The following is a 19,569-nucleotide window of genomic DNA, read 5'->3' as shown; positions in this document are numbered from 1 at the left end:
TGCGCATATTTCTCGTTGAACCTCAGGCAACGACGAATCCTTACAGATCCTCGTCCTGGTAGACTGATCATATTCATGTGCAATCATATATGTACTTTGATCCGTCCAGATATGCATGTGCACTTTTCTTCCCACCACAATATCATCACCCGCCATCTCCTCTGTCCTCCAAGTTTCCCGGACTAAACGAAAATCCCTCAATATCAACCATAGGCGCCCACTCCGCAAAATCATCAAACCCGCCCGGCGTAGTACCAGCATTATTAAATGTGCTTGTCTGCGGCGGCTCAATATTAAATGGCATGAACCACGCCGTCGAACTCATATTTTGATTCTGACTGTTATTATGCGCTGAATGATTCACACCACCACCACCCTGATGCTGACCCTGATTCATCTGCCGCCGTTGCGCCGCATGTCGTCTCTGCTCCTCGTCTTCAGTTGTGCGTTCAGTGCCCATTACTCTCGTGCCGGAGTTAAGACCGAACGTGGGGTCGTTGAAGCCGCTGAAGCCGTCGATGTCGATTTGAGCGCCGCCGGCGTCCCAGGGGTTACTCCAGAAATCGAGGTTATTGATGTTGTTTAGGGCGTTGGTCGAGCCGGATGTGCTGGGATCGATGCCTGCGTAGCCGCCATAGACCATCTGGCGGTCGAGTTGGGGAACGGCGGAGGTGTAGTTGAAGTTGAAGTTCATGGAGGCGGGGTTGTTGGGGTTGCTGCCGGTGTTTGAGGAGCTGGGTGAGGTGTATTCGAAGGGGGAGAGGCCTGATTGGGATTGGGGCTTTTGGTGTTGTTGTTTGGGATTTGAGGTTGGGCCTGACATTGGAGGAAATTGATAGGATGAGTCTAGGGTTGCGGCGGGGAGGACGGTCGTTGGAGAGGCGAGGTCGAAAGCGGAGTTTCCTTGGCCTGATTGTAGGCCTGCTGAGACGCCGGACATGGGTACGTCGAGTTCGGATGTTGACATGTCTAGTTGTGGGAATGCGTGGTCTGCGGGTGGATATAGACTGTTCGAAGGCAGACTATGCCGATGCGTTGGTATATCGCCTCCAGATTGTGACTGCGTCCTGGTCTTTCCTGACTGCTTCCTGTTCGTGTCTGCTTGATTTGCATCTTTCTTAGCTTTTTCTTCCACGATGCTCTTGCCTCTCCTGCGTGCTGGCTTCTTTCTCATCGGACCATCGTCAGCTTTGCTCGGAGGCGAAAGGCTTGCAAAGAACTCTTCTACTGATTGCAATTCAGCTTGTTGTGACATAACAGCTTCCATACCCTTCTGTGTCTCGTTCCGGTGCGGTAGATGACTCTGTTCCCACTCTTGTTCTGATACGCCATGTGGATATTTATTGAACCAATCTCCATATTGGAAGACCTTAGCTTTGTTATCTTGCCTTGGCTTGGCGCTATCCTCTCCAAGATCGTTGCCTGCACTTGGGCTTGCAGCTCTCGAATGCTGCTCGGCAGATACAGCTCCACTTTCGAGCGCTTCAACTCGCCCACTGGGCGTGCGCTGCAGCATAGTTCGCTGTCTTTGTTGATTCCGTGATGCAGCGTCCGCAAAATTGCGATATGTGTCCTTGATGCTTTCCGTCATATAGTGAAACATGCCCCAATAGCGCTTCATACGGTTGAGGTATTTGTAGTTGTGTCGTAACTGCTCTCTAGAGGTCTTCTCAAGCATGACATTCTTGCTAAAGATACCCCAAACATGCACTGTGGCACTAGCATAAGCACAGTAACCGGCAAAGGGCACAGTGAGAGTGTGACCGGTACTGTCTGCCAAGAGCAAAGATATCGTTGCAGCTGCATCAAGGACTGTGGTTGCTGCTGTCGCTAAGAACAATTTCGGTGTATTGGGAGGATACGGCCGATGTGTATTCGGTGCTGTGGGTATGGCGAACCGATGCAGGAAGAGGCTATTTTGCGCAATGACTATATGTAGGAAGATGAATTGGTTGGCCAGGCGCTCAGTGACATGTGCCTGCAGATTGTCCTGATTGTATTCCAGTGTGGATGGCAGGGAGGTTTTCAGCTGTGCGATCTGCCGCTGAAGGCCGGCAAATTGTGACAAAGGATCCCAGATTGGGTGCGCATCCTTCTCCTTGCCTCCTAGGTTGAGGTACTTCACTACCCGCTTCCACAAAACCACGGCTCGGACGACGTATGCTGCTACACCCATGTTGGCCTTCACTTCTGCTTCGCGATCTTCTAACGACGACCGTGATGAGTTGAGAGGGACATCTCCTTCAAGGTTCTCAGTATGGCTAGGGACTTCCATCTGGAAATGGGACTCCTTGATCGGTAGCTGAATAAACATGTAGTCCTCGTTCAGAAATGAAGGCCGTTCGGTGCCAGAAGAGTTGAAAGTGTCCATCAGAAAACATGCCCACATTGTCCGCCGCCGGATTTCTCGATCAGTGAAGGATAGCTCATTCATCTGCGGTACAGGCTTTCCAGATGCTGCTGCTCTTTCTGCTTGTGCTAGACCTAGTGGGTCATGGTCAAGCTCCTTGTGTAGCTGAAGCGCATATCCCATCCGCATAGCTTGGCCACCAAAGGACCAGGATAGCCCTCCTTCGCATGTGCCAAAGTAGTGTAGACCAAGTATGACCATACAGGTCAATACTGTGATGTTCGGTTCGAAGTGCCGTTTCTCGACTATCGCCCGCGCGGGTGTTGCCCATTGCTCTCCTCGAAGGAAAGCTGGTTCTGAGCTAACTTGCGGATGTGTTGAGAACCGTGCCGATATTGCACAAACAGCCAAGATGAGGACGGGTGGTACTGATCCAGCTTTCAGCTTCCGCATGAAACTAGGTTTATGCAGTAGTAGATATGACTGGCCATATACACAGTCGAAGAATACCTCAGCTAGATGTTCTTGGATGTGCTGCGGCGGCAGTGCCTCGGCGCCCTCTGTAAAGAGCTTGTTATCGGAATCTCGCTGGGTTTTGATGCGCGCAGCGTTGTCAAGCTGAGTACTTCCTGTTCTACCTTTTGACCAATCTTGCAGCTCGTTAGTAAATGCCTCCTCGGCAGATCTTTTCATCTTGTCGTTCGGCTTGTCCTCCTTTGCAGTCGTGCCGGGCAATGGCGGTCGAACCGATGATCTCTGTGTTGTGTCTGGCAAATCTTCCTTCGGGATGATTCGGATGACACGATCCTCCATGCGCTTCAACCGCTTGTCTAGCATCGCCATGTAGTCTGTTCTTGGCGCTGCCTTCCGCGTTGTGACCTTGTAGACGCACGGTATGCGGGCTTTCAGACAGTGCTTGCAAGCTGGCTTCTCGCCAGAGCATTTGATCTTCTTCCGCCTACATGCAATACAAGCCAGAGGTAGCCGTTTTCGTTCTTTGCCGGCTTTCGTCTTGAGCTCGCTCCATGTAGGCGTGTCCAGATCTCCTTCGTCGGGCCTGTCATTGCCACTATGATTGTCGTGCGCGTGGTCACCGGGTTGTTGTTGCGTAGCAGCCGCTGTGTTGGTGTTCTGGTCCTTGGCAGAAATTATACTGGCCAAACTTGCACTGTGCTGGTGATGCGCTTGACCGATACCACGAGACTCGTCGAAGCCATAAGTGCGTCCCAGGTCGGCTCGCGAGTAGCTGATAGAGAAACCGCCGATCAGTTTTGTATCGCTTGAACCTTTGTGACTCTCAAGTGGACCGTCGTTCAAGTCATACGACGAGTCAAGAGCTATGGGCGACCCTTCATCCATGGTTTAACGCCTGCCAGGTGTTTGGACGTTGCTATACGATCATATGAGGCGATCGCACTACCGGCTCCCCAAACTTGTTATGTGATCAGTAGCGTCAGACGTGGTTGGCGATCAAGAAGCTGCACGCCATGTGGCGAGGCTTCCGGAAGGATTCGTCCGGACGATTTCCGTCAATACACTGATAATTAGATCAAAAGCTCGATGTAACCAGCAAAGGCTGACGATAATTCTTCAGACCAATACGGAGTAGACGATTTTTGACGAACACCGTTGTTTCGGATCTGCTTGAGGAGCTCTAAAGTGGTCGGACGATCTGTTGCGGCGGAAGCTAGTTGCGCGTGTGCCACACGTGCTGAGCTTAGCTAAACATCAGCAGTGGCTAGAACAGTCAGCAATGCAGAGGTCGTGCACTAGATGTTTGCGTTACTTTAACGTCAGCGCCTTGCTGTCAAGAGGTCATAATTCTGAAGCTTGCGATTGGTCCGATGCCAGTTGTTGGTGCTGTGCGAGGATGAGGGGAAGAGGAATACAGCCGATAAGTGCAAGACCATAGGATGCTGTTCGCTTGAAGCAGGCTTGCATGAAGCACAGGGATTTGTGCGAGGTTCCCGGAAGACGGGGACGATGATTTTGCCATGTTCTCAGTTTTTGTAAGCAAGTCTTCATGGAACTCTCCATAGTCCCGTGTCAACCCCATGCTGTACACTTTAGCGGCGATCACAATCCGCAGTCGCGCCAAGCCATGTCACGCTAACCGGCAACCGAAGTGGGAAATCCGAAACCTTCTACGCGTCGAGAACGCGCCTCTTTCCGGTGAACGAGGAGATGAGACATCTCTCAACTTCTTCACAAAGCTGTTGTTGCAACTTAGCTGTCGACCACTCAGTCTTGCCTCGTGAACATCGTTCAGTTCTGTCTTGCTCCTTGTTAGTAACAACCAGATTAGCTGGCTCAGTCGGTCTTCGGTCACATCGTTTTCATGATTCAATAGCATGCCCCTAGTGGCAAGAGAGTGAGCCTCCGGTCCGCACAGGTTGGACTTGTAGAGATGGGGGTGTGTCGATAATCAAACGAGATGATATTGAACTTAGCTTGCTGACCTTGCAGCATCGAAATGGTATCGCTCTTGCGGTTTGTGATCTGGACAGAAACAGACGGAAATTGCAGCTATGGTTTGGCTAGAGAAGCTATTTAATCCAAAGGAGTTACGCTGGCTTAGACACGAACGCTCTTGCTTCACCCTCAGCTACACGGAACGATTGACCAGTATCAAAACAACAGCGTCACTGCCAATCCGACTTGCCCATTGCCGATACAGCATCATTCCAGCAGATTGACTAAGCACCCCATCTCTCCAGGCCTTCGCTGATAGCTTCATGTTGAATTCATACTCAGTATATGAACAGTTCAATGGTGCGCTGTGCGTTGCGACTGTTAGTGCTGCGTCGCAAAATGATGGAATGCGAGGATGGGTCATGGACAATGGGTGTGGACCAGAGTTTCGTGAAAACATGCGATACATAGGCATGCTGACACAATTTTGACCTTAAGATAACCTTCTGCAAAGCGAACAATCGAATAATGCCTTGAGGTTCTATAGAAAGCTACCACGAAACGCCGCGCCAGGTGCACCGAGTTGTACAAATGTAGTGGTACCAGCAGATCAGTACGCTGTTGCTTGCCTCAATAATGGCATGGCTGGACTAGAAGACGCTAATGTAGCTTCCTATCCTGTCTTTTTGGTTCTGGCGAAATGTTAGCTTATGGTGTTGGCAATGATAAGAGGGATTTACCTGAGCAATGCATTCGGCGATCCATGTGATATTCCTTATCTCCTGCTCCCTAAGCTTGACCCAAGCATAAATCACAGCATGGGTAAACTGTTGTGTAAAAACCAACTTGGACAATTCCATCTCCTTCTGATAGAACATGTCTTCTAAACTCTTGCTTTCGTTGCCACTGCCACCAGCCATGTTGCCCACGCTTCCACCACCCTGGTTTAGGCCAACTTCATCGAAGAAACGCTTGTAGTCACCAACACCACTGACGGCGAGACTAACGCCCTCAATATCTTCTGCGCGCGAAAGCATGAGAGAGCCTTCTGGGTACAGCTTGCCGAACTCTGGATATAGCTTTCTTCTCTGCTCTTTCGAAAGTTCTGTGCCGAAGGAGTTGAGGGTGATGTTGATGGCCCGTCTGTCTGCCTCGAATTCCAAGATGTCAGACATGATCTCGCCTGTTGCGGTCATAGACATCTCGGGATCGTTGTTCACGAAATGGTAGAAGTCCTCCAGGTAGTTCTTGTACAGCGTGTTCCGCACAATTTCAATGTTCAACTCGTCTAGATCTTGATGTGACAAAGAACCTTTGAAGTATGGTGCCAGGGGTGTCTCTATCAGCACAGAGTTGTATAGCTCTTCAATGTTGGTAGCGACGCAAAGCACAGGCATGGTCTCGAACCAACCGAGCGGATGACAGCGTTCGAGTAGTTCCTTTGTGTCTCGTTCGTGGAGCGTGCCTGTGATGAGCAGGGCGACGTTGTCAATCATGTAGGAGTAGGTCAGGTATTCCATGAACCGTGCGATGGCTCCTGTGGCTTGACCTTGCAGGTATCTGAAATCCTGCACGAGCTTCTCTGTTGTCTTGTCTGAAAGGGCTGATGTGGAAGGATTAGGTGGCAGGGATGAGAGCGCATCGCCGTATGCTGGGCCTAATTGCATCTTCATGTCGTCGATTGATTCGCATTGTGTCAAGTTGCTGTAGCTTGTGCCTGTGAGCAGGGTATTTCTGTAACCTCGAACTATGCCTTCGAGGTAGCCACCATTAACGTTGAAATACAGGCCTTCCATGATAGCGGATGCGCTGCTCTGGCAGCGGAAGGGATGTGGATGAGTCGATAGGGTGAAGAGAGTCGAGTTTCGTTTAGCTCGGTGGCTCACGAAGACTGATGGCAGGAACGTTGGAGTTGGTTGTTGCGCTGGAAGGAGCCTCAAGGCGAACGCCAATTCGGAAGCTGCGTATTGAATCATGATCGTCGCAATAACTGCCTGAATGCCTCAAGAGCTATTGGATGCTGCCTCAGGTGTCAATCGAGCTTCAACCGGCCAAGCAAATTTTGGAGCAGAAAAAGTTTCCCGCATGGCCAGCATTTGAACAGCCAAAAGTTCAACATCATTTGAGCAGTATCATTTGTACATAACATAACTAGGCGCATCGGGCGCACATATCCAACATGACCCTGCTCATCCTTACCGAAACCTCTGCGGGTTACGCTCTCCTCAAGGCCAAGGACAAGAAACTGTTGAAGCGCGACGATCTTGGAACAGAACTCAGCGATGTCGAGAAGATATGTTCCGAACTCAAGCTCAAGCAGTTTCAGAAGTTCGACAGTGCTGCTGCCGCTCTCGAAGAGGCCGCCGCCATTGTTGAGGGCAAAGTTACACCAAAGCTCTCGTCCATGCTGAATGAGCTCAAAGATGAGAAGAAGATTTCGTTGGCAGTGGCAGATCCGAAGCTGGGAAATGCGATTGGCAAAATTCCAGGCCTCGAGATCAAGGCCGTTGCAGATTCGACCACTGCCGACCTGTACCGAGCCATTCGAGAACATTTACCCTCCCTAATACCTGGTCTTATGCCCGACGATGTCAAGACAATGTCCCTCGGTCTATCACATTCGCTCGCTCGACACAAGCTGAAGTTCTCGCCAGACAAGATCGATGTTATGATTGTGCAAGCAATTGGCCTGCTGGACGATCTCGACAAAGAGCTGAACACCTATGCCATGAGAGTGAAGGAATGGTATGGATGGCATTTCCCAGAAATGGCAAAGATCCTGAACGACAACCTTGCATATGCGAAAGTCGTGCTGAAAATGGGCATGCGCACAAATTTTGAAGAGACGAATCTGGCAGAGATCCTCCCAGAAGAGATTGAGGCAGCTGTGAAGAGTGCGGCAGACAGATCGATGGGTACAGAAATCACAGACGAAGATCTGGAGAACATACAAAACTTGGCCGAGCAGGTTGTACAGTTCACAGAATACCGACAGCAGCTCTCGAGCTATCTATCAGCACGAATGTCAGCTATCGCACCCAATTTGACGGCCTTGGTTGGTGAGCTCGTCGGCGCCCGGCTGATTGCACATGCAGGAAGTCTTTCCAACCTCTCCAAGAGCCCTGCGTCGACGATACAAATCCTCGGTGCAGAGAAGGCACTCTTCAGAGCACTCAAGACAAAGCATGACACCCCCAAATATGGTCTCATCTACCACGCGTCACTCATTGGTCAAGCAACCGGCAAGAATAAGGGAAAGATGGCAAGAGTACTCGCTGCGAAGGCTGCGCTTGGTATCAGAGTCGATTCCTTGCAAGATTGGGGTGACGACGAGGCAAATATTCCCGAGGAAGAGAAGGCTGCGCTGGGTATCGAAGCCCGCACGAACATGGAGAGAAAGCTTGCTGCTATGGAAGGCAAGCCGATCAAGCCGAGAGGTGTCGCCATTGCACCGAACGGTGTTGCTGCAGAACAGCCGAAGAAGTGGGAGATCAAGGAGGCGAGGAAGTACAATCCTGATGCTGATGGTTTAGCTGGAGATGAGGCGCCTCAAGCAGAGGAGAAACCCACGAAGAAGGACAAAAAGTCAAAGAAGGAGAAGAAGCTTATTGAGGAAATCAAGGAAGACAAAGATGTATCAATGCTTGATGACGAGGATGCTGAATCTCAACCTGAAGAGCCGATAGATAGTGATGAGGTTGCTGCGATTGTGCCTAACGGTACAGACAAGAAGTCGTCCAAGGAAGAGAAGAAGGCTAAGAAGGAGAAAAAGAGCAAGAAGGCAGACGGAGAGACAGAGGACGCCAAGACTGAGAGGTTAGCTGCAGCTTGTGGCCTGAGCGTGGAGCGCTACTCGAGGAAACTGGAGCGGGGTGAGATCTCGTTCACTTCTGACGGCACGCCGGTCGCAATCTCGAAGAAAGACATCAAGAAAGCCAAGAAACAAGCTGAAAAGGCAGAAGTAGCAACGAACGGAGAAGTCGCAGGCTCAAAGAAGCGCAAGCACGTCGATGATGAAGGCACACCCAAGGACAAAAAGAAGAAGAAGTCTAAGGCGTGAGTCGCAAACTCATCTTGTATCTGAGTATCTGGTACAGGCAGCATCATTATGGCGTTCGAGGAGCACAAAACTGGCTGGATATGATTGACGACCTTCGTGTACGGGGTTTGGGTGGATGATGGGGTCGAGGTCGCGGGCCCCAAAATTTTCATGTAGTCTACGCTTCGGCTGAACATACACCAGCTCATCGTAAATGATACCATCATGCATTCAACAATTTCTCAGGCTCATGACCGTGGAATACGGTTCTTATACTTTAGTCTTTCGCTCACGCGCTGCAGTGTTCCTCGCTTCTGGACTTGACGTTCAGAGATATCGCACCATTCCGTATTGGGCGTTAGCTCGACCCAGTATTTCAAATAAATTCGTCGAGATATCTGGTGTTCGACTCCTCCAACTCCTTGTCTAACACTACACACTTTGTTGCCTTCGACGTGACTTCCAATCGTTGATTTGACCGGGCAGAAGCTGTTCGCCCTGTCCGTGAGCAGAGCTTCTTGAATCCCGTGTCGCCAGGAGGTAGCCAGAACAAAACCCGTTCCTCAACCATCAAAATGAAAGTCCTCGATCCACAAAGCGCGCTTCTCACAAATGCAGAAGTCTATCAATTCTTACAGTCAAATCCCGTGCGGAAAGCAGACAAACAGATAGGCGCATACTCTACCACAAATCTAACAGGCTACAATGCTATTAGAAAGGATGTAAGTTGCTGGTAGCAGAAACGTAGGTCCTGAGTCATGCGCGTGACTAACACACAGCGAAGTTCGACGCATACACAGCAGAGATAACACCACATGTCACGAATCATGCGCCGGTTGAAGACTGGATAGGAGATCTAGTCAAGAAATTGAAGCCGTACGAGCTGACCAAGACTGAGGTTATGAATCTGGTCAACATGGGAATCGGAGTTCATGCATCATCAACGCAGAATCAAGAAGAAGTCAATGGGGACGCTGAAGAAGAAGAGCAGCCAGATGAGGAAGCCGAGATGTCAAGGGATGTACAATTCTTCAAAGTTGCCGTTGAAGAGGCCGAAGACCGGTTTCCGGGCGACGACGGGGAGGAAAGGATACAGGAGATCGTGCGGATTATGAAAGAGACGATCAGGTCGAAGGATGACGGGGAGGAGGAAGTGAAAGAGAATGGTGTGCACGATGCCAATGGTTGAGTGGATCATTTTGCTTCGCGGATTACATCGACTCTTTGCACTTGAAGCATGAGTTCAAGCGCGACATACTATAATCATATGGACGCAGATTTCCTGAACAGAAGTACTGGCTCCAACTCACTACAACACTATTGCTCACACTGGACCCGTCCGAAACTGCAGCGATGCTTAGAGTATTTGACATTCAAACACAAACATTCTCTATATCATACAAAAGCCTCACATTTTGATGCACCAGCGAAGTGCAGCCTGAGGTCCTGCCGTTATCACGACTCCACCCATTTTCGGCTACCAATGGCTATTGGTGCCAGAGTTGGTTTGTCTTCGTGGACATATCTGTCATGATTCTGTAAACACTGTCACTCAGGGTCTTTGACCGGTATAAATATTTGACTGTCGGTCAACTACATCCCAACGACTCTCTACAGTTCTGGCCACGAAAGCAGAACACACGAAAGAAGAGTAGTTGCCTTCTGGTCGTTCCATTCACTTCAACGACAATGTCCCAACCATCTCTGTCGACTGTTCCCAACGAGGTAATAGTCCTTGTCCTCGAAAATCTTTACGAAAGCTCAGGCAGCAAAACATTTGCGAAACAATTGGAGACATGCAAGCAATGGTATGAGCTCGGAACTCACATACTGTGGAGGGATATCTACCTGGAACTTCGCCAACTCGAGTCCTTCCTTACAGCTATGCCACCAGCAAGATGCAACCTGGTGCACTCCATGACGGTCAATTTGAACGGTTGGCACGATCCAGATCTGGACGACTCGACTACATCGGACGACTCTACTACATCGGACGATGAAGACCGTCACACCGTCGAAAGTGTCGACACGATATCTGTGTCACATGCATTGGACCTTGTGTCTTCGAGCATGGGTAACATGCCGAACTTGACGGCGCTATCTTGCAGCTTTCAGTCTTATGGTATGTCCGACGAAAATTTAGCTTCGATGTCGCAGCTGCTCCGCAAGCTGCCGGCGAGCATCAGGGATCTTGAGCTGGTCAACTGTCTTATCGACCGACCAGAGAACGAGGATCACCACATCTGTCGAGAGGTTGCTCGCTTGCTTCCTCAGCTACAGCGCCTACAGATCTCTGGTACGCCCTTCTGTCCAAGAATGTTTACAGAAGTCAAAAGAGAATGTCCGCTACTGAAGACAGTCGTCATCGATGGGACTGAGGATCGTATAAACCAGGATTGTGTCACTTTCGGGCCTCAACACCGAGTTTTTGAAGATTACAGCATGGTCACACAACTTATTAATGCTATTCGAGCCCAGCTGCAGGATGGCAGATTCCCCAACATTACCCGACTTACTCTCCTAGGAGAACGATTCGATCATCTACGGCCCGTGGACACGCTCGAATTCCTATACTCGATGGACATTCTAAGGGCCACTACCACAATTTACCCGCTAGCGCTTGTCGTCACAGCCAAATACGTGATAGACGACGGCCTCTGGATGCGCTACCTAAACCCACTCACCAACGAAGAGATCGATGTACTTGATATTGCACAGGGAAGAGCGCTGGTACGCTTGGTCGAAGGACCAATTTGGAGGCAATGGAATATTGGTCTTCGTCGGCTTCCACGGCAACGATCAAGACACCACAAATATTCTTCGACAACTACAGATATTATCGACTATTGTGCGAAAGACTTGGCTACGTATCGCCACCACCACCCGCTAAAGAGCAGACTATGGTACTGGGAAGAACGTGTTGGCCGCAAGCTCGTGCACGTGCAAACGGTCCAAGGAACTGACTTGCCCGCTTGTCCTACACGGGAGTGTCCAGATGAGGAGTTGGCGTTGGATCCCGCGTCGGAACTGGCACAGCAACTAATCGGTCTCAAATTCTGAGAGGTCAGAGAGGCTGTCATTGAGAGCATTACTACGGTGGGGGCACAGCGATATCAGGCAAAAGAGCGTATTGGAGACATATACCAGGAGTTGACGGAAGGTTAAGAGTGAGGTAAGAGAAGACGCCGTCCTGTGGAAAGCTTTACATGACTGAGAAGCAAGAGCGCTGTTGCCTCGAAGGCAAAGCATAGCAGGCATTTGCTATCTAAGTACCTACGGCTGAAACAACAAACATTTGATGCAGCTTAGTAAGATAGAGTCATGTGACCGATCCTGATCAATAGCTGTGTCTTCCGGTCTCAGCTACGTAAATTGCTGCTTCCAAACAATCTCTGCTGCAGCTACTTGTTTGCCGGACGTCCTGATACATCATGCTTTCCTTGTCCTCTGAGTTCCTCAATGGGTTGTTCTCGTGCTCCGGCCGCCGCACCTACAACGCACTCTGATAGTGATTGAGACGCGTCATATGGACGATTCTGATCTTGCCTTCGGCTTCAGTACACCGCCCATCTCGCGACACCCTATGTACTTTAGCTCTATTACAGCCATCAAGCACATACACTACTGCCTACTGACCGGAAGTGCGACATGGTTGTGCTGCAACGATGTCGGACTACACCTGGAAGTCTTCCCAAGCGATCAACGAACATGTTCACACCTTCTACTACTCAATCATAGCCCTGAGTTCGTTCACGAAGCTGTATAGTCTCGAACACGTTGTGTATGTATATTACGATCTCTATCTCGGAGTACGCGTGAGCGAAGAGCGGGTATCCTACACGTTTGACCTCAAAGCAGTGAAAATGCGTGTACGAGCAGACTTTTTTCCACACTGGTAATATCACCATCACGAGCACACACTGTCTGTCTATTCGAAAGCTGACTAGGTTGCACGACCTTAGAGACTTATGCATCTACAGTTCCTTCTCCGCAGGGAAATTTCCATACTCGACTACGATCGTCTCCTCCAACCATGGAGCACTCTAGCGACCGCATACCGCCAGAATTGGCGACACTCATCCTGCAACATACCTTCAACCTCGACTACGCTACCTTCCTCAATTGCCTACAAGTCTCAAGACACTGGTACCACCTTGGTCGCGATCTGCCATGGAAAGACATCTTGGTCAACGACAAGAACATCAAAAAAGTATTGGCTGTCCTTCCTAGAGGACGTCTCGATGTAGTCAAGTCGGTGACCACTAACCTTCGCAGTCGTACAAATCCTAGCACGAACTCAGACGGTTTTACACGCATAGCAGCCTACTTACACAGGATGCCAAACCTCGAATCTGTCTCTTATGACGTCTACATCGCAGATCAGATGTCGCCTAGCGCTGCCGCATCCATCTTATGTCAGTGTCTCACCGCACTGCCAAGAACAGTCAAATACCTTGAGCTTTACAGTTTCGATTGCAAGGACAAAAGTTACGACCCAAACGACCATATCTGTGCACATGTTGCCATGTTACTACCGCAACTGCGCGAGCTACGGGTGAAGTTTACCAAAATCTGCACAACACTCTTCAGCGACATTGTAGTCCAATGCAAGACTCTCGAATCAATCAGCACGTATAATGGTGGAAACGAGATCAAGACGCACTGCAGCGATGCTCGCTCGGGCGCATTACAGAATATCGTCAAAGCTGCTCAGGAAGCGCAACGGAGAGGCGTGCTTCCCACTCTGAAGCAGTTCACCATCTCTGGTCTGTGGTCGCCCCCTCCATCGAACGACAAAACTCGTCTGGGTATGGCATTTAAGATCGACCTCATAGAGAAGAACACCATATCATATCCTTCGGTGAAGCTCGAGGACGGTTTTCGCTGGATGCGATATCAGGCACATTCATCATCTCATGCAGTGGACGTGATGGCCAAAGAGAAGTCCTTGAAGGGCATACATCATCTCATCGACGCTCAATCCTGGCGCAATTCCAGCCGCAGATGCCGCCTATCGACATCAATGCGACCTACACGTCCCTACGAGTGGTAGGATTGTGGTAACCTAGACAAGATGGCGGCACTCTACAAGACATACCGTGCTGGCAACCAATCATCAAGGTTGTGGTTCTATGAGGAGAGAGCTGGGAGGCCGCTGGTCCATGTCAAGTCCTCCGAGGGTGTCGTCGTTCCTGACTTCCCCAGACGCGAGCAACCGGAAGAAGAGGCTGAGATCGAGCGGTTGGCCGAGACTATTCGCCTGCTTTCGACAAGGAATTTCTAGCCAAAGAACCCTCCAACTATGTGAAAGGCGTCGACCAGGTTAAGCGTCAAAGCACGAGGGCTGTTCTACACCTAAGCGGCAGGTTGGCCGTCGCCACAAGATCAGTTCTCACAACGCGATACACCTCCTTCTCATCACGATGCGGTAATGTAACACGAAGGACAGAAAACGTTCGTTGAAGTCAGCCGACGAGGAAGCTGTTGACTCATTATATGATAGAGCAAGGAGGGGAGGGCGTACCTGCCATGGCGCATAGCGTGTAGACTTCGTCGATGCTCACGGCTGGCAGGTCGGACCTTTTTGAATCGTGTAGGTGACTACGGTCTCTGCTACTACCAAGAATGCAAATCTCGCAAGGGTCCGGTCATGTGACATCATGATACCACAATTGGTTGTCGTGATTTGAAGCTTGAATGTGATTGTTCGTCTTCTTGTACATAGCTGCCTCGTCTGCGCGTCAGCAATCGCAGCGTGGTCTTCTGCTTTGCATTCATCGCGCCTTCACCTCTTCTCAGGCTAACGGTTCCGTCACGGGTCCGGCCTGGCCACAGTCTGCAGCATGACTTCCACTTTCAGCGTATGTCAGCGACGCGTCGGGTCGCTGGGCCGGCGTTGGGGTCTTGGTCATCACCTTCACCTTCTAAGGTCACTTCGTTATGGCCGATCTTGGCTGACGATGGGAGATCACCATCAAAACGAGTATCATATACAGAAGTAAGTGACGACGTTGACTACTCGGTGCATGAGCTATCCCCTGGCGAGTAGTAACAGCATGGCGAAACTATTGATCATCTGCTGTACTGCTATATCACTGTTTCAGCTGAGAATCTACACATAGAAGGGTCGCATAATCCAAATAGCTAAGGAAACGATCCGATGACCTCGCTACCAAGCCTTGAGCATACAACATACCGTGATTCGGTGAAAATGTGCAGTACCGTTACAGGAGCCATACCCAGATCGAAACATCTCCACTGTATACCATATACAGCGAAGTCAAAACTACTCTGGCGCCAGGCCTACAGTGATGCGTTTTCACTCATCCGCATCGTTCATGGTATCATGCAGCATCCAACACGCCCGATAATTCTCATCAACAACAAAGCGTTCACAGTGTTATCACTTGCGTACAACAGGGAAGTGTTTGGAAACGGCCATATCACGCGAAATGAACGAGCCGCATCGGCATTATCACATTCGCGAGCATCTGCTTTCTTTGCTTCTTGCAAGTTTCGCCCTATCGAAGTGTGGGTGCCATTTTCTTGTTAGACTTCGAAACCACGCTCTCAAAATCATCATTCTAATCCACAACGAGACTCACGATGTCTTCGACAACGACTTTACCCAATGAGGTTGCGCTCAAGATCATGGAGTTCTGCTTCATGGACGACGTCAGCACATTCATCAACTGCCTACGAACTTGTGGAATGTGGTACGAGCTAGGTCGCAGCTTACCATGGAGGGACCTGGTGATACACGCAAAGAATCTGGTCAGCACTGTTAATGCCCTCGCTTCGGCCAAGCCATACAACCTCAGAGCCATTCGGTCTATCTCAACTCACTTCAACCCCAATATGCCCCCAGATGCAACGCAGCAGCTTTTTCTTGTGTATGCTCAGTTGCATAGAATGACGCAACTGGAATCGATCTCCAGCTTCAATATCCTCGAACACTCGTACCCTGGCGCCAGTTACGCATACAACGCATATGTTCAATCCTTGCTATCGATACCAGCAGGCGTCAAATACTTAGAGCTCGGAGGGACAGGCTTGGACGATGGGCTCGCATCAAACAGAATTCACGCATGCGCGGTGATGTGTAGTCTTCTTCCTCAGCTTCAAAAGTTACGTTTTGAGCAATGCATTCTGTGCGCAGGCCTGTTCGATGTCAAAGAGATCTGCGGCGAGCTCGACGAGGTATACATTCATGGAGAGGAAGGTCTTTACAAGCAGCGCTGTGGCCCAGATAGCGTGCCAAACTTGCAGGCATTGATAAGGACAGCAAAGGCAAAGATCAAGGCGGGGTTCTTTCCGAAATTGACCAAATTCATGATATACGGGTCTCGTCGCAAAGAAGAGGGCGATGGCGAGCTTGCTTTCGGGTGCCTGTACGCGATAGACGTCCTGGCTAACACCACAACAACATATCCCATTGCAGAGATCGAACCAGAGATTGAGTGGGTCCGGTATCAGAATAATGCAACGCAAGAGCTCCGGGATCTGGTGGGTGAGAGCCTGAGCCAGGACACTCCCTTGTTCATCGAAGGTCTTACCTGGTGCCAGTCGAAACTCGGCGTACGACTGCCTTGGAAGATCAAGACACAACGAGAGTATCAGTTATGGTGGGACGGTGCAGACTTCGAACACCTCCGAGAGCAGTACATGCTTCATCGGGCCGAGACCTGCATACCATTGTGGTACTGGGAAGAGCGAGCTGGAAGATCACTGATACGTGTCCAAACATTGCCAGGTGCGAAATTACCAGACCTTCCTGAACGCGAGCAACCACCGGAGGAGCTAGAGTTTCTCAAGACCAGGAGGGAGTATGAAGCTATCGAAAGCAAATGGTTCTAGGAACCACATGTAGCTTGACAACTCAAGGATTTTGCTTGTCGGGGTCTCTGAAATAGAGCTAGTACGCTAGGAACACAATAGGAACGACATGCGAAATCAGACAATTCGTCGAGCTTGGGATTTGGGGAAACACGGAGGCTCTGCGTTGCCAGACAGACAGATGGATCGTCGACTGCTGAAGGTCAGAACTACAGCTCGTAGCCGTGTGTCAAATCAGCAAGGTGTGATGTTCGAAGGAGGGATTAACTTTACGGACGAAAGGAGCTTGAAGCACGAGTAGAGTAGGAGGACCAGAGCTTTGACGGAGTAGAAGATGCTTCTAAAGCAAAAGATAACCGGGACCGAGTGAATGAACTTGTGAGAAAACCAACAGACGAAGTGACTCGTGGGGTTTCGAAGAATGAATGTATCGCTCCCGCAGTTGGACCCGAGGCTGAAAAATCTTCCCATACCACCACTACCACCCGCAATCAGCGCACGAGCAGCATAGTCTGCCGATGATCATCACATGCCAATCCACGTTTTCAGCCCTGAGAGTGATTATTGATAGATGTGATGTGATTGTGTTGAATGCGAGCCTGCAAGTCCAACTCCAATTGTGTCTGCGCCATTGCTTGTCAACACTTCACCACGACATCGACAGCAAAATGACGCACTTGTTCTGTCGAGCCTTCCAATCAAAATTGTTCTCTGCAACTGGCTCGATACTCAGATGACCTGCTTATTAGACCGTCTCCCGCCATCAGTATCTGTCCACCGCAAATATGCTACCTGAAGTCCTTCTCCTCGTCCTCGAACATCTCTACAACGATCACTATCAGAAGTTCCTGAATTGCCTGGTCGTTTCGAAGGCATGGCATCAGTTGGCACTCCCTATCCTGCAGAAAGACGTTTTCCTGAACGAAGATAATACGAAGTCCTTCGTCCACATGCTACCGCGCAATCACTACAAGCGTATCAGATCTTTGACCTTGAGCGAAGCTTCAAGCTGGCGGCGCGACCCTCCATCTCTGGCTCTGATTCATCTCGAGATATCTGTCATGCAGAACTTACAGTCCCTGTCGTACTCTTACCCTTGGTTGACAAAAACAAGTCATAACACAGCGAAGCTTCACGATCTCTGTGATCTCCTGAAGAATCTACCGCCGACAGCCAAATACCTCGAGCTCGCGAGCATCTGCCGTTACGATGATACCTGCAGCACGGAAGACCATGTTTGCGTAATAATTGCAAATATCCTCCCTCAATTGCGGCATCTCCGCCTCGAAAATACGACAGTATGCCCGTCATTATTCACAGACCCACAACGGTTGTGTAAGGAGCTGAAAGTGATGAAGATGCAGTACCATTGGAGCCATGTCAAATCCGACTGTCTGACCGAATGCGATGGTCTTCTCACACAGCGCAGCCCGGAGGCTCCAATCGATATGCTTGTTCGTGCGGCTAGATCTTGCTTTGAGAAGGGCAAATTTCCAATGATAAACACCTTGACTTTCGACAGCCGCAAAATTCGCTATGGAGGATTGTCTGGCAATCTACCCGAGTTCGACTGTTTATACAAGATCAACATCATCGATCAGACTACGACCGTATATCCGTTGGACACTTCAGGAAATACAGCAACGCCATATCGGATGAAATGGATGTGGCTACGTGGACCGTGCTGCCAAACCCAGTCTGAAGGCGATGTGATCATGACTTGCGACGACCTCTACCACCACATCGAGGGACGAACATGGCGAGCAACAAAGCGCCGTACAAGACTGCCGATCCTGATGCTTCGCGACCTGGGGTTGCAATATCACTTGAGGCGTCTTCAGCCGGTCAACCGAGTCAGCGAGGAGAATCTACCAGACGCAAGTACAAAGGCTCGGTGGCTTTTGATGAGGGAGAAAGAAAGCGGTCAACGACTTCTGGAGGTGCAAACGACGACAGGGCTTACTGTGCCGGCATTTCCACGTGCGAGAAATCCTTGATACAATGCCAGGTACCAGGCCGTGTCACGGCCTGTACGCACTGAAGCGTGTTCCTTGGAGATAGACCATAGTGCAAGGAGCCGGTATCTATCGGCCGCTGTAACAGACGACCGCCCGTCTTGTCCAGACGTAGATCTGTCTCTGACAAGTAGAAAAGGTCAAAACGTCATCTCTACGAATGCGACAAGTATCGTGACTTCGAGCTTAGTAAGCACGCGTAGGCGACTTCATCGGCTCTTCGCGTACTCGCCAGTCTTTGTCCATCTTGATCACGCTCCATTATCTCACCTATTGGCATGACTGCATGCCGACATTCCCATACGCCAACACACACCGCGGTATAGTCTCGCAACCTCGTCAATGGTTCAAAATGGTATCACGCTCAGTCGCAGCCAGACTACCACTCGAACTCGTATCACTGATCCTCGAGCTCCTTCAGAGATGGCTATCAGACCTTTCTTGCGAGTCTGTTTGTCAACAAAACTTGGAATTGTTCGGCAACACGAATCTTGTACAAGGACGTATTCCTTTTGCGTACATCAGCCATTGCCTTCACCAAAACCGTTAAAACGCCACGGCTGGGTCACTTACGGTCATTGACATTAGCACCATTCTGTCAAACGGGTGATGACTTCCGTCAAGCATACGAAGCGATGGTCCAGGTTTCGAGACACGTGCCCGCCATGCACAATCTGGTATCCCTCTCCTTTAGAGGTTCTTACATAGGTCCTATTGATGTTAGGGCACGATGTCTGGCAGTTATGACTAAGATCCTAGGTGCACTTCCAGCGTCCGTTCGATATCTCGAACTCATTGTTCCCAACCACGCTAGTCCCGCAGACCTTGGCAACAGCCATCTGTGTACGCAGATAGCTAAGATCCTCCCTCAGCTCCGTGGCTTACGACTCGACTGCGCGGTCATCTGCCCTACCCTG

General features: G+C 50.1%; 7 protein-coding genes across 7 annotated transcripts; 5 read left to right on the top strand and 2 right to left on the bottom strand.

Moving 5' to 3' along the window:
- Window positions 1-145: 145 nt before the first annotated feature.
- PMZ80_007762 (uncharacterized protein) lies at window positions 146-3,709 on the bottom strand (the record flags this gene model as incomplete). Its single annotated transcript, XM_064876168.1, has 1 exon — window positions 146-3,709. One exon carries the CDS (start codon window positions 3,707-3,709, stop codon window positions 146-148), a length of 3,564 nt encoding a protein of 1,187 aa, XP_064728432.1.
- A 1,703-nt stretch (window positions 3,710-5,412) lies between these two features.
- Window positions 5,413-6,558, bottom strand: VMA6 (H(+)-transporting V0 sector ATPase subunit d; the record flags this gene model as incomplete). The annotated part of the gene is made up of 2 exons (XM_064876167.1): window positions 5,413-5,454; window positions 5,503-6,558. 2 exons carry the CDS (start codon window positions 6,556-6,558, stop codon window positions 5,413-5,415), a joined length of 1,098 nt encoding a protein of 365 aa, XP_064728431.1.
- Window positions 6,559-6,941: 383 nt separating this feature from the next.
- Window positions 6,942-8,822, top strand: NOP58 (Nucleolar protein 58; the record flags this gene model as incomplete). The annotated part of the gene is made up of 1 exon (XM_064876166.1): window positions 6,942-8,822. The coding sequence occupies one exon, from the start codon at window positions 6,942-6,944 to the stop codon at window positions 8,820-8,822; it is 1,881 nt and encodes a 626-aa protein (XP_064728430.1).
- A 554-nt stretch (window positions 8,823-9,376) lies between these two features.
- Window positions 9,377-9,990, top strand: PMZ80_007759 (uncharacterized protein; the record flags this gene model as incomplete). Its single annotated transcript, XM_064876165.1, has 2 exons — window positions 9,377-9,523; window positions 9,586-9,990. The coding sequence occupies 2 exons, from the start codon at window positions 9,377-9,379 to the stop codon at window positions 9,988-9,990; spliced, it is 552 nt and encodes a 183-aa protein (XP_064728429.1).
- Window positions 9,991-10,490: 500 nt separating this feature from the next.
- Window positions 10,491-11,861, top strand: PMZ80_007758 (uncharacterized protein; the record flags this gene model as incomplete). The annotated part of the gene is made up of 1 exon (XM_064876164.1): window positions 10,491-11,861. The coding sequence occupies one exon, from the start codon at window positions 10,491-10,493 to the stop codon at window positions 11,859-11,861; it is 1,371 nt and encodes a 456-aa protein (XP_064728428.1).
- Window positions 11,862-12,834: 973 nt separating this feature from the next.
- On the top strand, window positions 12,835-13,854 carry PMZ80_007757 (uncharacterized protein; the record flags this gene model as incomplete). Its single annotated transcript, XM_064876163.1, has 1 exon — window positions 12,835-13,854. The coding sequence occupies one exon, from the start codon at window positions 12,835-12,837 to the stop codon at window positions 13,852-13,854; it is 1,020 nt and encodes a 339-aa protein (XP_064728427.1).
- A 1,553-nt stretch (window positions 13,855-15,407) lies between these two features.
- PMZ80_007756 (uncharacterized protein) lies at window positions 15,408-16,658 on the top strand (the record flags this gene model as incomplete). Its single annotated transcript, XM_064876162.1, has 1 exon — window positions 15,408-16,658. The coding sequence occupies one exon, from the start codon at window positions 15,408-15,410 to the stop codon at window positions 16,656-16,658; it is 1,251 nt and encodes a 416-aa protein (XP_064728426.1).
- Window positions 16,659-19,569: the final 2,911 nt, after the last annotated feature.

The sequence above is a fragment of the Knufia obscura genome (genome assembly GCF_036327395.1).
Source record: "Knufia obscura strain CCFEE 5817 isolate CBS 148926 chromosome Unknown scaffold_9, whole genome shotgun sequence".
Taxonomy (NCBI): Eukaryota; Fungi; Ascomycota; class Eurotiomycetes; order Chaetothyriales; family Trichomeriaceae; genus Knufia; species Knufia obscura.
This window is presented reverse-complemented; position numbering and strand designations above follow the sequence as displayed.